Source organism: Nipponia nippon, unplaced genomic scaffold (genome assembly GCF_047370975.1).
Source record: "Nipponia nippon isolate SJK-2023a ecotype South Korea unplaced genomic scaffold, ASM4737097v1 scaffold_4, whole genome shotgun sequence".
In the NCBI taxonomy this organism is placed as follows: domain Eukaryota; kingdom Metazoa; phylum Chordata; class Aves; order Pelecaniformes; family Threskiornithidae; genus Nipponia; species Nipponia nippon.
The window spans coordinates 105,515,538-105,541,220 of NW_028262358.1; the positions used below are offsets into that span (position 1 = coordinate 105,515,538).

At 39.0% G+C, this 25,683-nt stretch overlaps 1 protein-coding gene across 1 annotated transcript in view; it reads left to right on the forward strand.

Moving 5' to 3' along the window:
• Positions 1-247: 247 nt before the first annotated feature.
• SNTG2 (syntrophin gamma 2) overlaps positions 248-25,683 on the forward strand; it is a 286,578-nt gene continuing 261,142 nt past the window's right edge. Inside the window, exon 1 of the mRNA XM_087775769.1 lies at positions 248-334. Coding sequence (XP_087631895.1) covers positions 263-334 — 72 coding nt within the window. The 5' untranslated portion in view covers positions 248-262. The remainder of the gene's footprint in view (positions 335-25,683) is intronic.

Genomic DNA, 25,683 nt, shown 5'->3' on the forward strand with positions numbered 1-25,683 from the left:
GCCACTCCGCCGCCTTCCTCTCCCCTCCTGGCTCCGAGCCTCCGGCGAGCCCCCCCACGTCCCACCCCCCGCCCGCCCAGCCGGTGCCGCCACCCCGCCCGGGCAGCGGGGCAGAGCGCGGAGCGGTGCGGTGCGAGCCTGCCCCACGGAGCCGGGACGCCGGCGCTGGCAGTAGGGGCGGGCGTTTGGGAGTCGGTGCCTGAGGCGCCGCGTCCCGCCGAGCCGCCCGTCTGAGAGGACTACGCCAGCTGCATGGGAGGAGATGAGCGTGGCGGGGAAGCAGCCTCCTCCAGCACCGCTCGAGCGCCCCGGCAGTCTCCTCGTCCCCACCTGGGCAAGTACCCGCTTTCCCCTCAGCACGTCCCGGTACCAACTCCCGCGGCGGGGCGGGCGGTGGGGAGGGTCCCGCCGGCGGCGCTGCCCGGAGGGCGGGAGGGAGGCGCCTGCGTGAGGGGAGCGGGAAGCGGGGCGGCGCAGGCCGGGCCGCCGTGGCGGGGTGTCCCGCCGCTCTCCCCCCGTCACCCGCCACGGCGGCCCGGCCTGCCAGCCCCGCACGGCGCCGAGGGGCTCTCTGAGGGACGAGGCGGCAGCTGCCGAGGCTCAGCGCGGCTCCTTCAGGCGGGGCGCCCGCCTTCCCGCGCTTCCCCCCCTCAGCCCGACACCGGCCGCGGGGGTGAGGAGCCGGGCGGGCACGGCGGTCCGACCGCGGGCGGGTGGGATTTGTCCCCCGCGCTGTGGGGGTTGTACCTGCTGTGATCGCGGTTTTCAACCCGCCGTGACAGGTTGCAGTGTGAGGGTCGAGTTTCCCGGGAACAGCGTTGAATCGCTCGGTTTGTAACCTAGCTGCACGCCTGTGGTGACAAAAAAAATTAGCTACTTCGACGTATTTAGCACCTTATGCACTTTTAAGAGAAGCCCGTGAGGGAGTTGGAAAATAACTTGCTACTTCACCGCAGCGTATTTGGAAAATAATTTATGAATGATGCCCTCTGACGGCGATTCTCAGCTGTCCCTGATTTATATAAAATGTAGTAGGTATGCCCTGCGTGCCTTTTAAAGTCATTACAGATTCTGGCTTAACGTGCCGCTCTTTTTGGCATGTCAGGTTGTTTTGTTGAAGTGCAATCGCAGTGTTTTTCAGTCACCATCTAAATAGTTATTCATTGCATTTATATAAAATAGTCTAGTGGTGCTAAAATAAAGAGACCTTTAATTTTTTTCCCCTGTCGTCCGAGCTATTTCTGTGACCACAGCCTTGCAATTTTTAAAGGAAAACTGTGTTACCTTCCTCATATTCTATCCAGAGTGTTGTTTAGAAGGCGTCTTCTTTCAGCTTCACGAAGGATGACTTAAAGATGTGTTCCTCCTCACAGTGAATTCATAACTGCTTTGAGCCTCTGTAATTGTAAGACTGAGAGTAAATATTTGGAAGATGCAAGTGTAGGAGCAAAGGGTAGAGTATACCTGACATCATAAGCATGTACGACAACTGCACGGAAATCTGTGGAAACAAACTGTTGTCTTGTCCTAGCTGGCTTTTGCACTGTATGCACTGAATATTTGCATCTCTTTCAACTGTGTGTGAAGAGATGCAAACATTTAACCTTTGGGTTTTTAGAATTTCTGTAATTCAAAAGGAAGTAATCGAATTAAACCTACTGTAGAATCCTCTGTGTTTTAAAGCTGTTCCACAGCTCTTTATTTGTAAGATCTGTTCCTGAACTGCGAAAATAATCTGTGCAGCAATTACCTAAAACGTTAACAGCTGAGTAGGTTGTATGGCAGTTCAGAATATTTCAGCATTAAAGGTGAGGGATAATCACTGTCATTAGGTGAAACTTAGGGCTGGTATTCTTGTAGTTGTGTTAAATGTATACATTTAAGGCCAACAGGACATGCTGTTCCTGCTGTTACTCATGGGACTTCTGCCTGGGGCCGAACTAGGTGCTGAATGAATGGTGAACTGACCTTGTGGACAAGAGTGGTAGGAACGAAAGGCTTGTGGCTATATAGTTTACCTGGACCCTAAATGGGAAATAGTGCCATGAATCTAAAGCTTTGGCAAGCTGTCTGTTTCCAGTAAACACAGAACAACTTAGCCTCACTTTCCAGAGTATTTTAAATAGAGATGTATGATTGAAAGAAGGCATGTATATGTACTCTTATAAAAAAAAAAACAGCCGTATAGACTAAGTTCAACGGGGACATCTTATGGCAGATACTTATTTAGGTGAGTTCATAACTGCATGGCTCCCCAGGGATGCTGTGTACTCAACCTCTGCAGAGAAGTATGTTCAAAACGTCTTAAAAAATAAGGACTTCTTTTATAATTAACAGTCCGATAAGTGCTTGACTTGCATCTTCTTGAGTTATTTAACAGTACTGGAATCTAGGTCTGTTTACCTTGCTAAAAGAAAAATGTATATTTTAATATCAGTGTATTGACTGTGTCTATGCACATTTTTCTCAGAAATAAGATATAATAACACTAGTTACCATTTAACTACTAAATATTTCATGCTGAGTCAAATTCATTGTTTGGGATTGTGGTAGCTAGGTAGTCTTAAGGTACATTTTATTTTTTAATTTTTTCTCTTGAGAAGGATGACAAGTACTACTCCCTGGAAGGTAACTCTGAATACTTACAAATTGAAGACAGCATGCTAGACTTGAAATACAATACTAATGTATTGTGTGTGCTTGTATTTTTAACACCTAACAAGCTCTTTTAAAAATGTTTCTTGTAATATATCTATAAATTTCTTGAAGTGCAGTTATGTTCTGTTCTGTAGAACTGAAGTTTCAGTCAGGCCTTGTCTGTAATGTTCTGCCAGTCTCTTCTTAGTGTAATTTATGATACTTGTTTTATTCAGAATCAGACACATATTCTTGTTGAGCTGATTTCAGAAGGCAGCGTATGTTTCCTCTATCTGTGGTGAAGTTTTTGTTATGATTTCTCATACAAGTCTTCCCCCCCTTTGCCCTTAGAAAGATTCAAGAGGTCAAATCCCTTAGGAGTTGTTACCCACTATGTCAGTGTGCCTGTGCCATGATTTTACGTGGATTTTATGGTCTCATTGATCTAGTATGCATTAGATACTGTGGTTTTCATTGTGTTGCTAGAAGCATGAAAGGGAACGATAGCCTTACAGTCACTCATACTGTTGATATGCCAGGATTTTAAATGAAGAAGTAAAAGTGTATAGCTGATTGTTATGTATAAATAAACCTTGTCACTAGGTTTGGTTTTTGTGGTTTTTTTTTTTTTTTTTTTTTTTTTAGAATAGGGACTATTAAACTTCTGAACTTCTGTTGTGCATGTTATATGTAGTGGACCCAGTTTCCTAATAACTTCCATACACAACCACAAAAAGGCCATCAGTAGACTTTTTTTTTTTTTTTTTCAGCAGAAGCCCAAAGGAAAAAGATGACATGGAACGTTTATGGATAGTGCTCTTTTCTGGAGTTACCCAAATTGTGAACTCGGTAAGAGGAGGAAATGCTGCACATGCAGATTTTCTGTTCCTTTCCTCCTCTTTTTTTCACTATGTCTATGTAATTTAGATACTTGGATAGAGATGCTAATATAAATATTTACCTTTTTTCTTTGGAAGGCAAGTCCTGGGGCATTGATGTTTTTTCCAAAATTTGTCACCTACCGACACAGAAGCTTCCTGAAAGTGAACACTAGGTGTCATGTTACCACAAACGTCGATGTCTTTCCTTTTCCCTATCTATTTTTCCAGGGTCAACGTCTGATCTTGCGATTTTCCTAAAATAGATGACCACCCTTAATATTCCACGTCAGTATTTTGGTAGGCTTGGACTGCATTCAGTCGTACTGTATGTGACTGTAAGAAGCTTCAACTTACCTATGTTTTTTATTACAAGTTACACCAGCACTAAGGTGGCATGGATTTCAAGATTATTTACAAGATCTGTCTATGCCACAATACAAATTAATAGGATATACTTATTAATTGAAGCTTTTCCTCCCACACACTCATTTTCAAGATCCTATTAAAGAAATTTACCAAGCACTTAGTGAATATCAGAGTGTTCAAATGTTTCGTGTTTCTTCACTTGGCTTCCCTACTGTTGCAAACCAAATCTGAATCCTGCTTCTACTTGTACACATCTCCATGAAAACAGTTATCAAACTGATAAAAAACATATTCAAGCTTATGGCTTTAACATCTTAATGGAAATAACACTTGTGCCCACCTGCTGCTCTGAAAAAGAATATCTAATCTCAGAAAAAGAACAGCGTTGGTATTCTTTTTACACCTCAGATCTGTTTCATATTATTAGCAATGTTTTTCTGATGTTTTAAACATTTTATGAGATTAATATAAATAGAATCACTTTCACTTGGGGGTGCAGGGACTGCCGAGAATAGAAGTGGTAGCAGAGCTCAGCAGAAGGAACAGGGCATGACCGTGTTCCTACAACACTGACACCTAATATTGCTTGTCAGTGGCATCACCCTAATAGAGACAGCAAACACAAGTCGGACTCATTCAGGTTGAAAGGGAACTTGGGAGGTCCGCGAGCCTAACCTTCCCCTGAAAGCAGTGACCCTATTGAATTCAAACGGAGTTGCTCAGGTCTTTTACCATTGCATCTTTAAAACCTCCAAGGATGGAGACTGCACAACGCCACCAGGACAGAAGGATCCCTGGTTGTTTTCAATATTACTCCCTTCTCCCCTTCCCTGATGTCTCAGAGAGAAATCCTAAGCAGTGAAAGTTTTTAAAAAGCAGATGGCTAGTAAAATTGCCTCTTCTTTCCCTCCATTAGTTAAGAATGAATGCATAACTCGAGGGGAATTTAGCAGATTATTGTACTTGCTTTTTTGTGTGCTGTTTCATGTACTTTTTTTTTCCTCCCCCACCAAAAGCAGGGAAAGGCTGATGCTGACTTTCATCTGAAGTTAAGATTAATTTACTGTAAAAACTACATGTTAAAGTAAAGTACTAGGAACTATTTAGTGGATTTGCTCATCCTTCATATTACTGGCGAAGCTGATGGTTAAAGCCAAGGGAGGCCCAAGATTGTGCTTCACTCCAGACACCCTTTGTCAGTAACACTCATTTAATACAGATATGATCTAAATTTGTTTTGGTCTGTTTTCTTTGAAAAAGGCAGGCTGATTCTACCATTTTGAACTCCTCTCTACCTTCTTGTCTGAACTTTCTGTCTGAAGAACAGTGTGACTCCAGCGAGAGCTGTCATGCTGGAACCGTTCTGCCACTCTTTATTTATGTATATCAGCAGGCAGATTTCTGTAATGAGATTTACAAACTCTCTAAAGGATATAACCTTGAAGAGCTGGAACCCTTTAGCACAATCTAATCAATATTATCTCATTTATCATCTCCTTGTGAAGTTCAGATTGTAGTAGGGACAAAATGCATTTGTAGTATTTAGAGAAGTTCTGGGCAGGAAAATCAATGCAAAACCTCAGTTGTTTTGTACTTTATTTAAAGAGGCACAGTACATGCTCATAGTGTATGATACTGTAAAACCATTAGCCTTATAATGCATCCCTCCACTATGCCAAACTTGCATGACTGTTTTATGCCTGGTGTTTTGGGATTTCTACCTTTGCACAGTTATTATATGAGACTTCTTAGTCACCAGATGAATGAAAACAGAGGGGAAACTTTTCCCCTGAAAAGGCAAATTCTGTATAATGTGATCTGCTGTGCAAACTGCATCTGGAGTAGCTTTTTTCATAGGCGGTTATTATCCGCACTATAAACATACTTCCCAGAGTCTGAGTGGCCGAGTCTTATAGCATTTTCATAATCTAAAGCAGTACTGACTTCTGCACTTTACTTACGGAGATGTGTGGCAGAGAGGGGTTAACTGATTTGTTGAGGACCACAGAAGAAGTCTTATCCAGACTGGAGTCGAAGCCTTTCGGTGTCAAATCTTTATTGTCAGCTCTTGATGATTCTTCCTTGTCACAAAATGAAAGTTTAGTGGTTGTACATTTTGATGGGAATTCCCCTTTTATGCCCAGTTTTGTGGGAGGCCTAACAACAAATTGAAAGAGTTCAAATGGGGCTCAGGGTAGCTCAGCCTACGTTTTGTGATGGGCTATTTTCACACAGCCAGTGGAAAGACAGTGCGTTGGCTGCACTATGCATGCTGGTGGACAGAGCTTCCACAGTGCTATTATTGTGGTTCATACTACTAATAGTTGTTAACATCTGTCTGTGCACTGGATAAACTGTAAATAGTGGTATATTAAGTTTCAGAGTACACTGCGAAGTGGGTGAGCATTATTGTTCCTCCTTCACCAGTGGAGAAGCTGAAGGAAGGAGGGTTTAGTTAAGGTTTTGAGGGGTTTTTTTTGTAAATTTGGATTGAGTAAATTGTCTTTCAGTACTTTACATTTTCTGAATACATGATGAAACTTCCCCAAACATTATGTGGAGAATGTTTTTCAGTTTTAAACTTTTCTTCCATATCTCAATTAGATTTTGTTGGGTTGTTTTTGTTTTTGTTTTTTTCTTCAGTAAATCATGCACTATCCTGTCCCATCCAATAACCGATACGGACTTCTTTGGAGAATACTCGTTCATTTAACTTATGAGCACAAACGTGCTTGCTTCTGCTGCTCATGTAGCTAAGGAGTAGTATGTTTAGCATGACCATGAATATGGATATATTATATGTAGCTTATATAATAGCTAATATGTAACATGAAAAATACAGAAGAACAAGGACACACATTCAAAACAATGCTAAATGATATGGGAGATAGTAATGAATATTTCTTTTGTTTCCCCTATAGAAGCTGTCTTTTTCCTCTAGGTGTATGTAAAACTGTTAAGTTTATTGGAGGAAAGTGTCAGAAGAATTGATCTCATATTGGATGTCACGAGGACGCATACATATTTGGAAACTGTCACAAGCATGTGTTGCCATCTTCCTCTCCAGCAAAGGCTGTTCAATCAAGAGGCAAAGAGAGAGATTTTTTCATTTGTTTCACTAGCTGCAGCTAAGACGTAGATTCTGCAAGGAAACTCACAGGCACATATCTTTCCATACAAATCCCATCTAACAGTATTAAGTCATGTTTTTAGAAAGGCTTAAGGAATTCCTCATAGGTGTTGTGTTAATAAAATGCAAGTTGCTTCTACACTAATAAAATACTCTCTTCAAGCAGGTATTACAATCTAATTTTATATGATGTGTCTTTTCCTTTGTTTTTTTCAACATATCCTGCTGTCTTACGCAGCATTTTTGTAAATGTAGCATTTAGATGTTCTTCTGCCACCCTTCATGAGCCTTGATGGAATGGCAATATAAGAATACACGGTAATCTGTGCTGTGTGCTCATTTTCAGAATACAGTTGAAGCATAAGTAAGCATATGTTGCCAGTTCAGTCTGACAGTCTTGTTTTGTGATGTAGCTATTGCTTTTTATAAAATCTTTTCTTTTTCTAGTTTTGAATTGTCAGTGTAGTTATCAGTTGCATCAACACACTGTTTTATGCAACTATTTATTGTACTTTTCATTTAAAAGATGGATTAATTACTAAGGCATCTGGTGTGTCATATGGTGCATATGCTGGATGTGCTAAACAGAATAGTCTTTTTTTAAATAATAAGAGAAAAATGACATTACATAAAAGGATTAGACTTTTTAGTGTGCTTTGAAGAGTCACTTTACTGTATTAAAATCTCCAAGTCTGTTATTCAGGATTTTGTGATCATTAAAGGAATCTTCGATTCTACTGGAACAAGTGTGCATACCTGTATGTGTCTGTACTCGTAATATGTGAAAAATAGAGGGGGAAAAAAGACAACTATTTTCTGACAAGAACTTTATTATGCATGAGCTAGTTACATGATACTTTTTCCAAGTGATAACCACAGAATAGGTTGTGGTTAGTACCATTTACAATTCATAAGGCAAGAAAATTTTATTCTTACTGTCTATAGAAATTATATAGCCTCCAAGGTTATCAAACACTAAATGAAGACCTTCTCAGTCTTCAGATAACCTATAGGTAATAGATACACTTCAACCCACTGTATCTAATGCCACACAAACCTCCAGTTTCCTTGGTATACTTCAGACAAACTTCATACTCATTTTACATTAGAAAATTACTGAAATCTACCATAGCCAAAATTACCAGCTGACACCAGTTTAAGGTTGAATTACTAATTTATTACATAGTGTCATCTCCAAGGGAAGGATGGCAGAAATTGGATATAGGCCAGTTTGTTCACTGTTTACAATTATACGTTTGCTCCCAATCAAGTGAAATTCGATATGTATCACCCTTTTTACTTACAAAGTTTCAGAAGATGAGGCTTAAATCTATACAGTGTCCCTTCCATTTTCAAAACATTAATTTCCTCATTGAAATTAGACTTCCAGAAGTTTTAACAGCTGTGGTTTTTTTGTTAAATGGAACATTAACAAAAACGTGGCACTGTCACAACTCAGTTTAAGCAATCAAGGTTGGAGATGTGGCAGGATGCATAGGTCTTAAAGGACTTTCAAAAGCAACGTGATCTTTTCAGAAAACATACTGAATCCAACAAGAAAGCAGTCTGCTTTAAGCATATCTAGCTTAGGAATATGTGGGTATTCCTAAAAGTAGATAATCCAGGAAGCAAATCTGAAGTCTGAATTGTCAAAATGCTACCAGAGCAGCCTACTAGTGAGAATTAATGAACTGAAATTGTTTAGATCTGATTTGCATACCCAACCCCAAAGAGGTTTCTGTTGTTTATGACAGTCAGACAATATAAATTGTAGCTTGGAAGAATGCTTCCTTCTCCTGACTTTTACTACCTGTAATTGAACCTTTAGAGTAAGAAAACAAAAATTAGATTTGTAATTCTTACCAAGGGCAAACTTGTAGCAGTTGGTACCATCTTAATACTTAATACCTACTTATCTTGAAGGACTTAATACCCTGAAGAACATTTCTTTCACAAGTCAGGAAAAAGGAGAGAATGGGTGATCTTTTACTGACTCCAAGTCAGGAAGAAACCCAAACCAACCACAATTAACAATCTGATTCAATTTGGTTTTTGTCATCTCTTCATTTTTAGCTTACTGTGTGACTAATTGTGCTTATGTGCTATTGTGCTTATGTACCCCTCTACTTCTGTACTCTGCTTGTTTCTGTGCCTTCTTTATAATCCTTGCTTTACCCCTTAAAAAAAAAAAAAGATTTTCAGGCTTTCTTATTAGCTGAACATGTACTCTTTGCAGATGCTCCATTTCACAGTTTATCATACCAGTTGACAAGAAGTACACAAAACTGAAGAGAGGAGAAATATTTTTTTTTTTTAAAGAACAGAAACGTTATAGGGTAGTTATTAAAGGGAATGGTTATGAAAGGAGTGATTAGGCAGACAGGTGTTAGCTACACCTCAGGGAGCACTGTGTTGTTTTTTCTGGGTGACTTGTATTTGTTTGTAGTAGGGCAAGTCCATACTTTGGTCTCTGCTATCTCTGTTTCCTCTTTTCAGCTTTCAGCAGTCTGACAGACTTTCATAAATGTCAGTAAGGTTTGCTTAATGTCTATTGGCTGTAGTTTTCATAGTTAAATATAATTAAATGTAGTAAACCTGCTTGAGTTGACTCCGTAATTCTCGTAATTCTAGTGTCATTTTAATCTGACCAGGGTCAATCTAATTCTGTTCCACAAAAACATGTTGCTTTATCAATTTATAGCATAAAATTAAGACTTCATCTTTTAAAATTTATAAAATTTCCCCTCTATTAGTCCAATATGTGATTTATTGCCAAGTGCCACAAAAAAAGTGCGAAGAGTGCTTCATGTATATTTTTTAAGCAATTAGTGTTAGGGCTGTCTGCTCTGGGAGAACCATAAAAATATTTTTATATTTTGAAAATTAGCTCTAGACTATGCTGCCTTACAAAAGTTATGACTTAGCCCAGCATATTTAGCAGGAGTAAGATAAAGAAAAGTAAAACAAACCCACCAAACTATTGCCATGGTTTATGGCACTGAAGTGTGAGATGAACATAATGCAGTTCTATAAATTCCTTTTGGATGGAATTTATAAATGGTAAAAAGTAGATTGTTTTGTAGAGCATAATTTTTTCCAAGCATTTCTGTGAAACTTTGGCAAACAGATGCCGGTCAAGAGAGTATTGTCAGTATAAATTGAAAAACTCTTATCCTAGGGAGAAGGGATCTTTTCTGGTTAAATTAAGTAATCAAAACATTCTCCAAAATGAAAGATGAGGGAACATTATTTAGGGCTAAGGATAGTGTTTCTCTGTAACTGACTTGTCTGACTATGAGCTCTGCTTCTGTTTGTGGTGTTGATGTTTCATTAGGAGGGCTTCTGCTCACTGAGAGCTAATTCTCTTTCTTAGATTTAATTGGATGTGACTTAAAAGAATAATCCAAGCAGTAGGCTGTGTTCTCTATATATAATCTGGCACAAATACTAAAAAGTATTTTCTTTCTTAAATATAACAGAAGATTGTCGTCTTGAACATTATTGCACAGAATAAAAATTTAGATACGCTAATTGTAAATTGCAATCTAAATAGTCCCTCATCAGCTTGCTTGATATTTAGAGATCAAATATCTTGTGGAACTAATTTCATGTTCTTAGTGAAATTAAGGTGCTTTTACTAATGAGCTCTACAGATACTTTTTATGACTCTTACAGTTAACTGGAACCTAACAACTTGTCTTAGTTTTTCAAAACTTAAAACCTATGATTTAGAGGTACAGCCATACCTTGAGGTCTGGGAGTTTCATTGGATGTGGTCAAGTAACTGCTGTAGAAGCAGAATAATACTCCATTCAGATCATACCTTTCTGAAGATAGGTTTTTGTATCTTTTACCTTCTGTAGGTGGGAATTACTGGCTACCAACTACACTAAGGCGGCCATGGCATAGCTCCAAGCACTAAAATGCATTTGATCATACTGTTAAACTGTTAGCATTTTCCTTAGCAGAATTTTGTCCTAGGCTAATTAGCAGTCTTCCAGACAATATCCAGACTGTGACTTGGCACAGTTTCTGTGGGCAGCACAATTGTGGTTCATGTCTTCAGGGAGGGCAAGAGTGCTTAGATTCACTGATATGAGCTGTGCCGGCTGACCTGCAGGCCCCCAGCTGCTTTATTTGCTAGTGTAGATGCTACCGCTTAGACTTGCTCTCTTCGCTGTAGCTGTCCTGTTTCTCAGTGATACTAACCAGATGTGCTCAGAAGTGTTTGAGACTTGCTGACCCTTTTATTCAGGGGAATTTACCACAGTGAGCTGAATAAAGGACTTTTTAAAAAAAAACCAAATGTTTATATACTCTGCGGCTTGCAGAACAAAGCATAAAATGGTGATGGAAAATATTCCATTCCAGAGAATCTTTATTTCATTGTAGGACGTCTGCATTAATATTTTACTTTGGATTAGGGACATGGTTTTCAGGTGAATCTCGTTATCATCTGTGTTTATTGTCCTGTAACCTGTGTTGTAAAGTGGTTTGGAGTGCACCAAAGGTACATCCTATATTGGTAAGTAGTGCATCTGAATACGGGTAGATTTGTGGAGTAAAAACAGAGGGACTGAACATTCACGCTATATGAATCTCTGGGTTTTTATTTCAGCTTAGCTCTAGCCTGATCCTGTGGACTGAACCCCTGTTAGTGGCTGGGCTCTCTAGGTTTGCCCCTGGAGCATACCTCCAGGTCGTGTGCTCTGAGACCATGCTACAGTGCAGACCACAACATGAGAAGTGGGAATGACTGGGGGAGAGTTGCTTCAAAAATCTAGTTCACTTCTAGTGTGGACTAAAATGCTGATACAGAAGCATCCAAGCTGAATGTTTTTCAGATGGAACTAAACTGAAAGGTGTTTCATAGATGCACCTGATTAATTGCAGCCACTAATGAGGGTTCAGTCCATGGGACCATGCTATAGCAAGTCCAAAATAAAACCTCCCCAAAATGCCCATGGTATGAGTGTTGCGTCCTTGACAAAAGGAGTTTTGCTCTGCAGATCTACTTCTATTGTAACGCATTACTAGTCTGTCTGGATATAGGCTCAATAAATTTGATTCTATGTTTTTATATTCCAAATGTGATTAAAAGATGCAGCCTTCTTACTATCTGCGCTCTCTCTCCATCTCCCCCGCCTCCCCCCGCCCCAGTAGTGTACAAACGAGGAGCGTACCTGTCTCTTCCTTGCCTTCCCCCGCTAAACCCCCCACTTTCCTTAGAATAGTTAGGCTTTAGTGTAATGCATAGCACTGTAGATCAGGCTGAAAGAATAAATGTTGACAGCTCTTTCTGTTCCTCCTTCTTACTACTACTTCCCAATTTTCTTACACTTGAGAGGGTGTGATTTGGAGTATGATTCCCACATGTGCTATGAGAAGTAAGATAGAAAATATTCCCTCAATTTGCCAATTCCTTTAGTTACACAAATTGAGGAACTCTGTAGAGGAAAGAACTTCTGCTGCTTGTTTTGCTCTTCTTCATGGACTGCAGAGTATTCATCATTACTTGGTTCTTTTAAGAAGTGAAACAGAGCAGTTTAGTGAAGAATATTCCAGGCGGTAGACATGGGTAAATTTTGAGACATACAGAACACCCTCTTTTTTGCTAGGGGAAATTATTCTTCCTATTAATTCATCAGGAGAAGCCCACTCTTGCTGCTCCCTGGCACCTGGACACCCAAGATGATCAGGATCAGATTGAGTTGATTAATCTGCATTTCTTCACTCCTTTGGCTTTGCTTCTTTTTTTTTTTTGCTGCAGTTGAAGTCTGCTGTTACTTTGTTTGGTCTTCGCAGTAGAATATTTGCTCTTTGCAGCAGCTTTCTGTGTATCTGAAGACTGTCAATATGTCTTCTGTAGTATAAGCAGCATCAATCCCCTGACTCTTTGAATCATGCATTTTCTTTGCTATCGACTTTTTTCAGTTGGCCCATATCTGTCTGTAAAAATTTTTTATGGGACTCCAACTGTGGCCTGGTCAATATGCTGAATCGAGCAGGATTGCTGTAGATGTATCTCATGAATTACACATCCTGGAGCATGAAATAGATGATTGACTTATGTTCCGCTTATGATTTTCCCTAATCCTCCAATTTCTTTTATGGAAAAAAAAAAAGATTCCAATGTTTTTGTAGTTGCTTCTTTCTGTTAAAATGGTTTTGTGTGCTTGACTGTGTTGTTTAGCATCCAGATTTACAGCCTTTTTGGCAGCAGAATCCCATTATATGATTGCAAAGTGAACACTATTCTGTGGATAATCATATTCTGGGTATTATTAACAGGTTCACAACTGAATTGATCATGACAAAGTTTAAATACTTATTTAAACATTAGTTCTTTTTTTATAGCAGTGACAACCAGTTTAAATGTTTGAGTTGGAGCTACTTGTGTGATTTCTGTATAGCACGTTCTATACAGAGTATTCAGAGCCATACACACCAACCAAGTCCACAGATCTACTACTACTCATTTGCTTGGTATATGTGGGAGGAACAGGATTATTAATTGCTGTTCAGTTTATTTCATGAATTGTGTGGGAGAATTATTCTGCTTAAATTGCTGCTTAATTTTTCTGCAGCAAAATAAACTGGGGAATTTGTGATTCGGGAATCAGAAACCTTTCAGGGATAGTATGCCATATAGCACGCCACTTTACACCTCCATGTACGTATGTGTGTATATTTTATGTTTTTCTACTTTACCAGGCTGGAGCTAAGTTTCAGTTGGAGCTGAGAGAGTCTGCCTCTTTAAGATACCTGAAATATCTAGCTAGTATGTGAGATCATGATTCCCAGATCCAAGGTTCAAGTTTAGATTTGGTGGAATCTCCATACTTAATAGATGCACAAAGTCATCTGAGCAGTATGTTCCTATGCAGTTACATGGCGAAAGTGTTTTTCATTCATTGCAATTGTAATTCTAATAATTATTTCTAAAAAGAAGAAAATGAAGAAGCACAAGTAGATGAAGCCCACCTTTCAAAAGTTGACTTATTTGTTTTACCGCTCACTCTCTTCTCTTCTAAAGGAGGAAATCTGTAAAAGAGTACAATTTTGAGGATTATGAAATGTTCTTAACTCTCTCTCTTCTCCTCCAGAGTTTTTTTACTATTAGAATTATTTTATGAAGGAGAATAAAGGAAGCCTCAATTACAGTCATATTTCAGAGTATATTAAATACAGATTTGGCTATGACATTTATCTTCTTGATCAAGGAAACTTCTGGACCTAAGTGATCCTATTGCATCTTCATACTAATTAACAAAGATAATTATATTCTGTCTTGTTGTGACTTATTTTGCTGCATGAGATTACTTTTGTAATGGTGAAATCTGTAGCTAATTAGGTCCAACCATCTCTCCAGCCAGAGTGGAGTAACAGACTAGAAACCTCCTTCATGAGCAAGAATGTCTGTCACAATACTCAGGATGTCAAGTAGGCTTGGCAGGATAAGAGCTTTGTTAAACAGGGAACTCATGATTAAGCTTCAGTGCAAAAATGCAGTAAAGATGGACTACAAAGGAGGAATTGAGAAACATTGCCTGGTTGTGTGGGAATGGTGTCAGAACAGTCAAAGCTCAACTGGAGTTAAGACTTGCAAGGGATGCTGAGGGCAACAAGAAGAGCTATCACTATATTACTAATAAAAGGCTGAACAAGGGAAAGGTGGGACTGTTGCTGAATGGGGCAGGTGAAAGTGGACACAAAGCTGAGGTACTTTGGGACGAGAGGAATAGGCCTCAAGTTAGGACGAGAGGAAATGGCCTCAAGTTGCGCCAGGGGAGGTTTAGGTTGGACACTAGGAAAAATTTCTTCACTGAAAATGTTATCAAGCATTGGAACAGGCTGCCCAGGGAAGTGGTTGCGTCCCCATCCCCGGAGGTATTTAAAAGATGTGTAGATGTGGTGCTTAGGGACATGGTTTAGTGGTGGACTTGGTAGTGCTAGGTTAATGGTTGGACTCGATGATCTTACGGGTCTTTTCCAACCTAAATGATTCTGTTATTCTACTTGATGTTTTCTTTGCTTCAGTCTTCATGTACCAGGTGTCCCAGGCCTCTGCTTTTCGGGATAGTCTTAAGGAGGAGAACTACCAGTAGTGGCTGAGGGTCAAGGCAGTGTTTCCTTGCAAGAACTTCATGGGACCCGATGGGCTGCATCCAGGGATGCTGAGAGCACTGGTTGATGTCTTTGAAAGACCACTCTCAATCATCTTTGAAAGATGATAGACATCAGGGGAGCTTCCAGATGAGTAGAGAAAGGCAGATGTTGCACCCGTCTTAAAAATAGGCCTAAAGGGTGATATGGGGAAATACAGGCTGGCAGCCTCACTTTGGGCCTTCGCAACATCATGGAGTGAGCCCTCTTGTAATGTGTGAAGGGAATTTCATGGGCACATAAAGGACAAGATGATTGTGAACAGTCAGTGTGAACTCAGCAAGGGTAGATCTTGCCTGACCAACCTGATTGCCTTCTATGATAAAATGATGGGATTTGTGTACAAGGGGAGAGCAGCAGATGTTGTTTACCTGTACTTTAGTAAGGCTTTTGAAGCTGTCTTCCACAATATTCTTGTATCAAGGACGTAGGTACATTATGGTCTGGATGGGTGAAAAACCATGTGGGTGAGAAACAAACTGAATGACTGGACTCTGGGGACAGTGGTTATGGGTCAAACTCTACCTGTTATAGCTGACCCTGCTTTGAGCAGGAGGCTGCACTGGAGACCTCCAGAAGGTCCCTTCCACCGTCTATCGCACTGTCATTCGATGAGTCTATGTGGCACTTCCAAGAAGTAAGTATAAGTAGGATAACCTGGATGGAATTACAGAATTAGTATCCAATACTTTCTTTTCAGGTAATGTGCTGATTAGTGTAATAATGTTTGATTTTTGTCAGTGAAAAAAAAAAAATGATGTTATGTTAAGGCTCTTGCTCCTTCGAAGATGCTGGAAATAAAATGAATTAGGACAGAAGGAGATCTAATCCCCAGTCAAAACATGGGAAAGCCACAAAATAAAATGGCCATTAGTCCATAAATACCAAATCAGATGGACACTGTGTTATTTCTTTTCGAAAGAAAGTAGAAGTCCTTCTGTGTTGGGTACAAGAAAATGGAGCTTTACATGAATACGTATGTTATTCTTATAAGATGATATAATAAGATGTCAAACTTAGCACCTTCCAAACTACATTAAAAACCAATTTTAGCATTACATTCTAGATTCAATATACATTTTGACTCTTGCATTTGAAAATGGTAGCTGTATGTATGTTCCTAGAGAGTCCTATTCTGCAGCAAGTCAAACACTTTCAGATATACATATTGTGGGAAGTCAAATCATGTTTTGTTTTTTTCAGTTTGTTTTACCTAATAAGTTTCTTTTGGTCCATTAATGTTGTACAGACAATGTCACAAATCTTTTCTATTCTGGCTATTGCATGGACATACTTCTGCAATGTAATTTATAGTGATTGGATTATTGAATGACTATAATAGTTACCAAGAATTGAGATAATAGATATAGGCAGAGTAATTTCATGCTTTTCAGATGAGATTATATTACATTTAGGATAGGTCACAAATGACTCTATGACTTCACCAATTTTAATTAACTTTAATATCTAAGAAGAAAAAAGAACCTTGCTAAATTGTCCGTCCTTGTAACTTTGGTTGTTATTTTACAGCTAGCAGTTTTCTGTACAAAAGATTTTATCTTTTATTTTTTTTGACATATTTTCTTTTCATGGTATTTTCAAAATGTTATTCTGAGCTGTCCTTGAAACTGAAGCAGGTGATCTGCTGGACCGAGATTGATTCTTCACCAACATGCCAATCCCTTTTCTGCTTGGGGGAGGACTGGTGCTGAAGCTTTGATGCGTGTATTTCGATGTTTTGTCTGTGAAACCTATTTAATGTGCAGCCCGAGATCTCTGTAACAAAATTGATGAGTTTTAGGGTTAAATACCAGGCCTCATATTCCCTCTCCTAAACCGTGGAAACTTGCTCAAAGGCAGTGCTTGCGAAATAGGCAGTGTGGTGCTTGTCACTGCTGTAGTACTAGTTACTGCCCTTGCTAATTTATTTCCCTCTAAATTAACACATGCATGCCACTAAATTTAATAGTTTCACAGTTCTAACTTTGTTTCTTCTAGACTTCTGTGTCATTTACTTAAATCACTAAAGCATGCAGGAAACCTCCTCCCAGTGTGCAGAGATGCTAGTTTTTAAGCATGAGTCGGCTCTGTACTGTAATGGCTGTGCCATGCTGACAGAGGTTAGCCATGTTGTACTGAAATAGTTTAATTTTCACAATTAGCAGGCCGTTGTAAATAAAACTTACTTTAAGGCTGAGAGAAAGAGCAGAATATAATTCTAAGTTACAGTATGGCATTTCACAGAGCCCTCGTGCCTTCAGAACCAGAAGCAATGCATTTTTGGTGGTGAGAGTCGAGCATCCGAACTCTGAGGGCACCACTGGGCTGCAGTGTCCCTGCCCAAGGCCCAGGAGCCCCATCTGAGCCTGGCCTGGCACTCTCCGTCCCCACCTGAGCCATGCTGGCACTGGCTGGTGCCAGCTTTCCTCCTGACTTCTTGTTTGGGTTTCCTGGCTTGGCCTTGGCTTGCACCTTTGCCTGATGCTTGGTGGTCTGTTGCCAGGACCACCCTCGCTGCCGCTTGCCTCCCCCTCGGGAGCACCCCTTCCTCCTGCTGCTCCCTGACACTGAGTGCCCGCCATGCAGGAGCTGGCTGTGGCAGCTGGCTGGCCGCCATTGCTTCAGTGGTTGCCCGAGGCTGCGTTTAGTCCTGTACCAGCTAGTGTTTTTCCTCAGATAAGGTACAGAGCAGGGTAAATGGCAAGCAAGTGGTGTTGATTTTGTTTACATGTATAGAAAATATATGCAAAAAATACAACAGAAGGGATGTTATTTTCTGCCCCAAATAGCATTATGTTCTCCAAAGTTATGTATTTCAAAACAGTAACAGAATTAGTGAAGGTTTGTAATGAAAAGCTTTGTTAAATACACTGTTAAGCAATCTTTCAGGAGGCTGTTTGCTATAGCACTTCTCGTGTTCATTATTACCGACTAAACAAAATAATGCAGATTGTAATAGCAAGTAATTTTTGTAATCTAATCAAACCATTTCAATTTTGGAATGTATTTCTTCTGGAATTTATGGACAACCCATTACCATTTTGGCAAGACGGGCTTATTATTTCTGGCTCCTCTGATAGGTGTCATGTTTCAAGTGATAATGAGTCTGTAACTTCACTTGGCAGTTTGTTTAATGATCTGGTGACTGTAATTTTTTCCTCTGGTACGAATGCTAATGTACCCTGCTGCAACTTGAAGTGTTGCCTCTTGTTCTGTCATTAAGAACAAATGAAATTAATTGATTCTGATTTTCTTTCAAATCTATAATGGTAGCTTATAAAATAGTCGCCAACTCTGCCGTCAGAATTTTCTTTCTAATGTGTCTGTGCTGTCCAGTAAAGGGTCTGATAAAGTGACAACAGTAGTTGGAGATAAGGAGTCAAATGAGGAATACTTCACCTTTGCATTTCCATAGAGAAGTGATATTTCTGGTTGCAAGTCTCCTGTGTTCTGGAGGAAGCTTGACCAAAACCCAGTAGAAAGCAACCTGTATGTTTTTTTTCTCATTTAAATAATGGAAATTGGTGTTCATTGAAATTTGCAAATAAAACAGCATATCTGTTTTGATCATTTCAGTTTGTTTCTGTAAATAGTAACACTTTGAATTGAAAATTCACAAGTTCATCATTAAATAGGTTGGGAGATGGCAAATGCAGATGAGAAAGATTAGGGCAAATAAAGGGCAGTGTTTGGTTTTCACAGGAGCCCAAAGTTAGCGTCGCGACTGAGGACAGTGCTGTAATGTGGAATCTTACTATTTTTAGCAGGAAATTCATTCTGAAACGTAGTAATGTCAGGTTACACATTAGGAAAAACTTCTTCACTGAAAGGGTGGTCAAGCATTGGAACAGGCTGCCCAGGGAAGTGGTTGAGTCTCCATCCCTGGAGGTATTTACAGAACGGATAGATACGGTGCTTGAAGACATGGTATAGATGGACTTGGCAGTGATAGGTTAACGGTTGGACTCGATGATCTTAAGGGTCTTTTCCAACCTTGACGATTCTATGATTCTATAAAATGTTGTATTACTAACTGCCCTCCCACTGAGATGAACAGTGACTACAGTACATGCTTGTATGTTCTTTTCAGACTTCTTTTTTAAGATTGTCTTGTGATTCAGAGAGCATCCACATTTGCACTGGACTGACAGACGTTCCTTAGCACTGTAACAGATGTAGTGCGGAAATCTTGAATCTGAGGCCACAATTATTCCATGTGATTGCAGTGCCTGACTGTCAGCTAGCAGTGTAGAGGTCCCAAAAAGGTCTCACTGGATAGTAAAATAGTTATTTTATTCTGTGTGGAGGAGCTATACAGTCCTCATTTAAAAGTTAATTAATATTTTGAAATCAGTTATGTGTAAGTATGAATAATGTTTCCTGTAATTGATAATACTATTTTATTTTATGCTGAGCATGCAAGTGTTTTTCATAACCTCCTATGGTCAATGAAACTTGGTTGAATACTCAACTGAAGTATTTTTCTATCTTCCTCCTGTCAGGCTCATAAGGCTTTAGTTTTAAAATAAAGAGAAGAAAGCAGGAAACTAGCTACAATAGAGGAAAACTTGAAGCTACTCCTCAGGACTTTTCAGTAAGTGACAAATAAAGGGATTATATCTCATTTTTGAAGGGTACACTTTATATTAGCATGGCTCTGCAGTCATGGTGTGATTAAAAGCTGAAGACTACAGCCAGTGCTGAGCACGTAAGGCATTCGTAGCACAAATAAGTGTTGACTGGTGGCTCTGTGATGACACTAAGTTGAGGATTTTGGGATTACTGTCCCACATGTTGCATGTAAAAGACTACACAGCAAGGAATATGGCTAAGTAGGTACAGGTATATTAAATGCATCTGAGAGAAGTCCTGTGATACTCCTCCAGTGAAGATGATTAAAGACTGAGAAAGCATTCCGAGCTGGGTGTTTATGTAGACCTCTATCCTCCTTTCTTCCAAACTATTTACTTTTTTTATAGCATTGTAGGATCCTACTGTCTTTCTTAAGATTCAACTCAGATGAGTTTTTATCTTTTATCTTTTTCCTGTTGTTCAGTGTAAGGCGGTAAATGTGGTCTCCTTATTTGATTGTGGAATTTTCTACATTGATGTGAAATGCACTGGTACAATTTTGAAATACTGCCTTCTTTTAGCTGTCGTCTAAGAGCAAAGCTGAAGTTAAGTTCTTCTGTCATGTGAACAGTTGAATACTTTATATTGTCTGTTGATGTTAAGGAAGAATTGAAATTGTTTCCCTTTCAGTGTGTTACAGAATGAGGTCTTTATATCAGAATGTTACAAAAAAATGTACAGTGTAAATGTTTCTTAGGATTTATTTCGCTTTAAGAATGACATATTTTGGGGACTAATCAGTTAGCCAGTGTCATCTTAAAATGCCTGATTCATTTGAAAGGTGAATCAGTCCCTCATGTTGAGTCTTAATTCAGATTAACTGCAGGTTTGAGGATATACACTTGAGTCTCTCATTTAAGCTTTTAAAGATCAAAGAGTTGCTGTCTAGCTTCAAAGTGTGTTACTAAAACCCTACATAAACAATTAAAGCTGACTCAGTGTCTTTGGAGTGAGACTCCATAACATATGTACAACATAGTTAACACAAAATTAGAAGTATCTTAAGGGATGGTTGCAGTGCTTATGTTTTGTACTTATTTGCAGAATAGTTGCAAGTTTTACTAACACAATTAGGTAACAACTACTGAAAGAGACAAAGTAAAGGTTGATAAGTAAAAATAATTTCTTAAGAATACAGTCAGGCAACTGAAGCAAGATTTAACCTTTTTCTGTTTGTTTTCTATCCCTAGTGAGTTGCTGGGTAATTGCATATGCTGTAGGCTATCTGAAAGAAGCAGGGCATTTTTTTTAGGCTGTGTTTCCTGGGAGCTGTTTTCATTTCATAACACACATAGCTGCGTTTGACTTGATTAAATTGAGTGAATGTATATCCATAGATTAACTTCATTATTCATGTCATGGAATAGGAATGGTTTGATACTCAGTCATTTTGGAACTGTACTCTTGGGGGGGAGGTTAAGACAAAGAAAAGAGAATAATTTTTATTAAAACGATAACATCTGTTAAAGCAACATTTATATAAGCCCTACATGTACTTTCTATTTAAATGTCTTGAGACACATTTATGACACTTTATTCCTTTCTGTCTCACTCATGTAATCCTAATTTCAACAAAATTCTATCTGACTTAAGGTGATACGCAGTGAGCTGCTTCTATTTCCCTGTCAGCTATTCCTCTGTTACCAGTGCTTATTGAAAACTTCACTGTCCACCTATTTCCTCCTGTCCTTGCAGGACTCCTCATGCATTATCAGGACTGTCCTCACTGTTATCTCTCACCTTGACCATGTACGGCTGCAGATTTTTCACTTGCTGTTTAAGAAATGTCCTGTAGACTGTGGTTTCATTAGGTGTCTGAGGGTGTTTCTGTGAGATACAGAGGTTCGTTGCTACCGTCACAGGGAGCTCCTGTTCATGGCCACGTGAACAGCGTATGTTCTCCTGGTCTTCTGAAATGACCTAAATTCAGAAATGAGTGGGGTGGACGCCAGGAACTGTTTGGTTTACTGCAACTTGTGTGTCATGAAATGGCCTGCCACAGACATGTATGCAGCATGTTTAAGGCAGTATCACTTAGGTATGGTTTTCTTAATAGCATGGAGTTGGTGCAACAGAGTGCCAGGCTTGCCAGGCTTCAGCCTGTGTACAACAAAGGCAGTGAGAGCGAGCAGCTGCGCAAGAAGCCCAGGGTGATGGCCGGGACACATGATGTTTTTTTTTTCTGATTCACTGCCAGGAACATGTACACTTTAATGGGAGAGGCTTATAAAATGATGCATTTTGGTTTTGCATTTTTCTTGCATCTTCACTGAAACACTGGCATGGGCTATACTGAGATATGCACTGTTACATTCATATGCAGTTAGCTCATGAGTTCAAATGGTATTTTGTTTGATTTCACAGGGGCAGACTGATAGTTGCTTGAAGTTAAAGAAGGAAAAGACAAATGGTAGGAAAGTTCAGTGTCTATTTTATCCTACTGTGAGACAGCGCAAAAAAGGTTGTTACAGCTTTGGAGAAAATATTTATTTTCTTCAGCCTCTTATGTCATTGCCATTATAGAAGTGTGTTCCTCACTAAAAGTACAAATACAATTAATGCTGAAGTAATAAACACTTAAGCAGTTGTGCAAGTAAATAGTTGATGAAACTTTTTAAATTTAATTTTTATTGCATCAACAGTAAGTTGCTTTTTCAGCCACTGTAGATGTTTGGAAACAGGATATCCACTGTGTGAAGATTACAGACTAAGATATGGTCAATAAGAAAATTTTGATAGCTAAAGCTCTTGTATGTAAAATACCATGCAGCCAGCTTTAAATGAAGCTTCAAACAGATAGGAATGTCATAGTTCTGTGCACACTAACTCATGCCAATGCCTTCTGAAGAGAAACTCATACATCAATTTTTTTCAGTTCATCCTGTTTCTAAATCAGTTAGCTACACCACTGAATTCTCACATCCTCTCTTTGGCTGTCTCAGTTGCCCCTGTTTGGATATACTGCAGATTTGGAAGACTTCTGCAGTGCTTCATGTAACAGCGCAGATCAGACAGCGACATGTAAGGCTGTACTATTACAAGAATGCTCAGCAGAAAATGACATCTCTTCTATCTCCATTAAAATACGTAAAATTTTCACTTCATGTCTCTGGTATTGGAAAAGCAGTTGGCAATGGAAACACCATGTCCTAGGTACCACTGTTAGATTGGAAAAGAGAGTTGATTAAGGAAAGATAAGAACTTTTACTTGTGTGTCTTAAGACCATGGAATGTATTAAACAAAATCAGCACTCTTTTTTTATTCTTAAAAATATTAGTAAGTAGGTGTCTGAATCACAGTAATATACTGCTTATGAAAAAATGTTATGTAAAGAAAAACCCATGTTTGAAATGTTTAAGAAAGCCATATTTGTCATCTTCAAGTGCCGTAATTTACTAAATATATTTGGCTATTTTAACTGTTATTTGGACATCAGTTTCATTTTAAGGTTGTACAGTGTGGATATCTGATCTTTTATGCAACTGCTGTTGTTGAATAAATAAGACAAATGAGCTTACTGTAGCTGAATTCCTTTCTTAACTTTAGGTAAGCTGCCATACCCTTATGATCAAACACCATATTGCAGGTGGGGATTTGCTTCTCCTTATCTCCCATACTTTTTCTGGAAAGCTGCTGTATCATTTTTGGATTAGAAATATTAGTATTTTGTGCCTATTAGTTTTGTGCTGATAGTGGGTTTTAGGAGAAATAAAAGTCACCAGACATGGAGCAGGTCTTTCTTGTGTATTTGTGGAGAACGACCAATACACCTGTTTTTCATTTCCTAGGCTAGAAAGCCAAGTCTTTTCAGATTTGTGTGAAACGCTGTCCCTTCCTCTGATCTTCCTCCTTCCCAGCTTCTGTATCTGTTCTAGTCTGACTTCATTTTTCTTTAATATACCCAAAATTTTGACATGCGGATGACATTTTACCCGTGTTTACTCATCTGTCGTATCATCCTTGCTTGGTATTACAGAATGATATTTGGGTTTTATAGCTTCCACTCTCATAATATTACTTTCTTATCCAATGAGTAAACTTAGAGAAGAAATTCTTTGTTTGTCCCTGCTGTATGGCCCTGCACTGTGTCTTAATGAATTGTGTAGCCTACCTTTTATACTAGTCCCCAAGGCTGTTAGCATCCTCCTGGAAGGCCCTAACTGGTGGTAGCCATAGATTTTACATAATCAGTAGGTTCTATTAGCGCTTTTAGCATTTCTGCTGTCATCCTACTCCTCTTTCCTTTCTGATTCCAGAGATGATTGTGGGTAGACAGCTGTTTGTTTGGAGAAAAAAAAAAAAAAGAAAGGAAAAAAGAAGTGAGTGAAAATAGGCATTTGGAATAAAAATGTCTTATCCTTTAGGATTAGTGATATTAACATGAAAGACTTGAAAAGATTTTTTTCAAAGAAAATTAAAGACAGAATAAACATTAAACATCATATCTTTTACTTAAGAAATCTCTGCTTGTAAAATTGGATTTATAGCCCTCTGCAACTTGTGATCAAGATTAATGTGGAGAATAAATTTTTAGCTGCCATTACAGACATCAGAAATGATTTGTATGGTTAACCATTGGTGCCCTCCTCTCAAGGATTTTGTATCTCTTATCAGAACATGTGACTGAGATACAGCAGCCATGAATATCTGATTAAAAGAGATGAGCAGTGGGAAGAATTTATGCACAATCTGTGCAATCTTCATTTAAGTGGAACTGAGTGAACTGATTTTTGTAAAAGGAGAATCATGCAAGTCAGTGTCTCTTGTATAGTTGAAAATTCCAGTATTCCTTGCATGTAATTTCTGTCAAATTATTTGGGATAATGCACATCCAGTTTTTCACACTGAACATTTATATCAATCAGCTGCTTACCAATCTTATGTGTCTGAAAATCATGCAAAACAGCTTTAAAAATCAAATTTGATAATAGTTGTGCAAGGTTCATGAGTCTTTCCACTTACAAGGAAGTGAGAGTGTTGTGCCCTTAGTAAAGGTGTAGCCTGGGTACTTCAGAGAACTGTGAGATAACTGCTTTATTCAGCAGAGAATTTTTTCTTAACAAAGGTAAATTTTGATGTAGAGCTGTGTTAGGGCTTGCGCTGAAACCATGGTTATTTTGAAACTTGGGAACGGCTCTGAGGTTAACCACATCTGTACCATTTTGTGCTTGGAACTTGCTTGTGGTAGGTCCTTCTGGAGCAAGGCAGAGAAAGCTCACGTCTAACTGCTCCGTAGCGGGCAGACATGCCCATCCTTTCCTTCCTTGTCTAGGTATCCACACAGCCAGCAAACAGCGCTCTGCCTCGCAAGCCTATTGTGTGTAATGCTTTCAAGACTGTAAAACAATTAAATGTGTGAAAGTGGTTTATAAAGTACCTTACATGAGGGAGTGCTGATGTGTAATGTGTTCATACTTTCTTCAAATACTCAGGAAGACAGTATCTTTCTTACTGACTTTTCTATCTCTTTTGTCCTTTTAATCAGAAATATTTTTGATTAGTGAACTGTCCTTCTGGTGTTGCGTAGACAGAAAAATAACTGAGTGTTCCAGGTACGAGTCTTAATCAGCTTAAAATAGAAACATTTAAATTAATTTCTGAAGGGTCAGTCTTACTCTTCCAAGAAGATGAAAAATATGAATGTTTCAATTTCTGTAGTGCTATATTATTGTGGTTGTCACTCAGGCTTTTCTTGCTAATCCAATGAAAGACTAAAATGTTATGATTAAGTACAATACTTCTGGCAATCCTTTAAGGCCATATTATGACTAAAAGTAAATTAGTTATGAAAATATTCTGTTTTATTTTAATAAAAAACCATTCTGTTTCATTTAGAAACAAATACCAAAATCTCTGTAGTGAAGAATGCT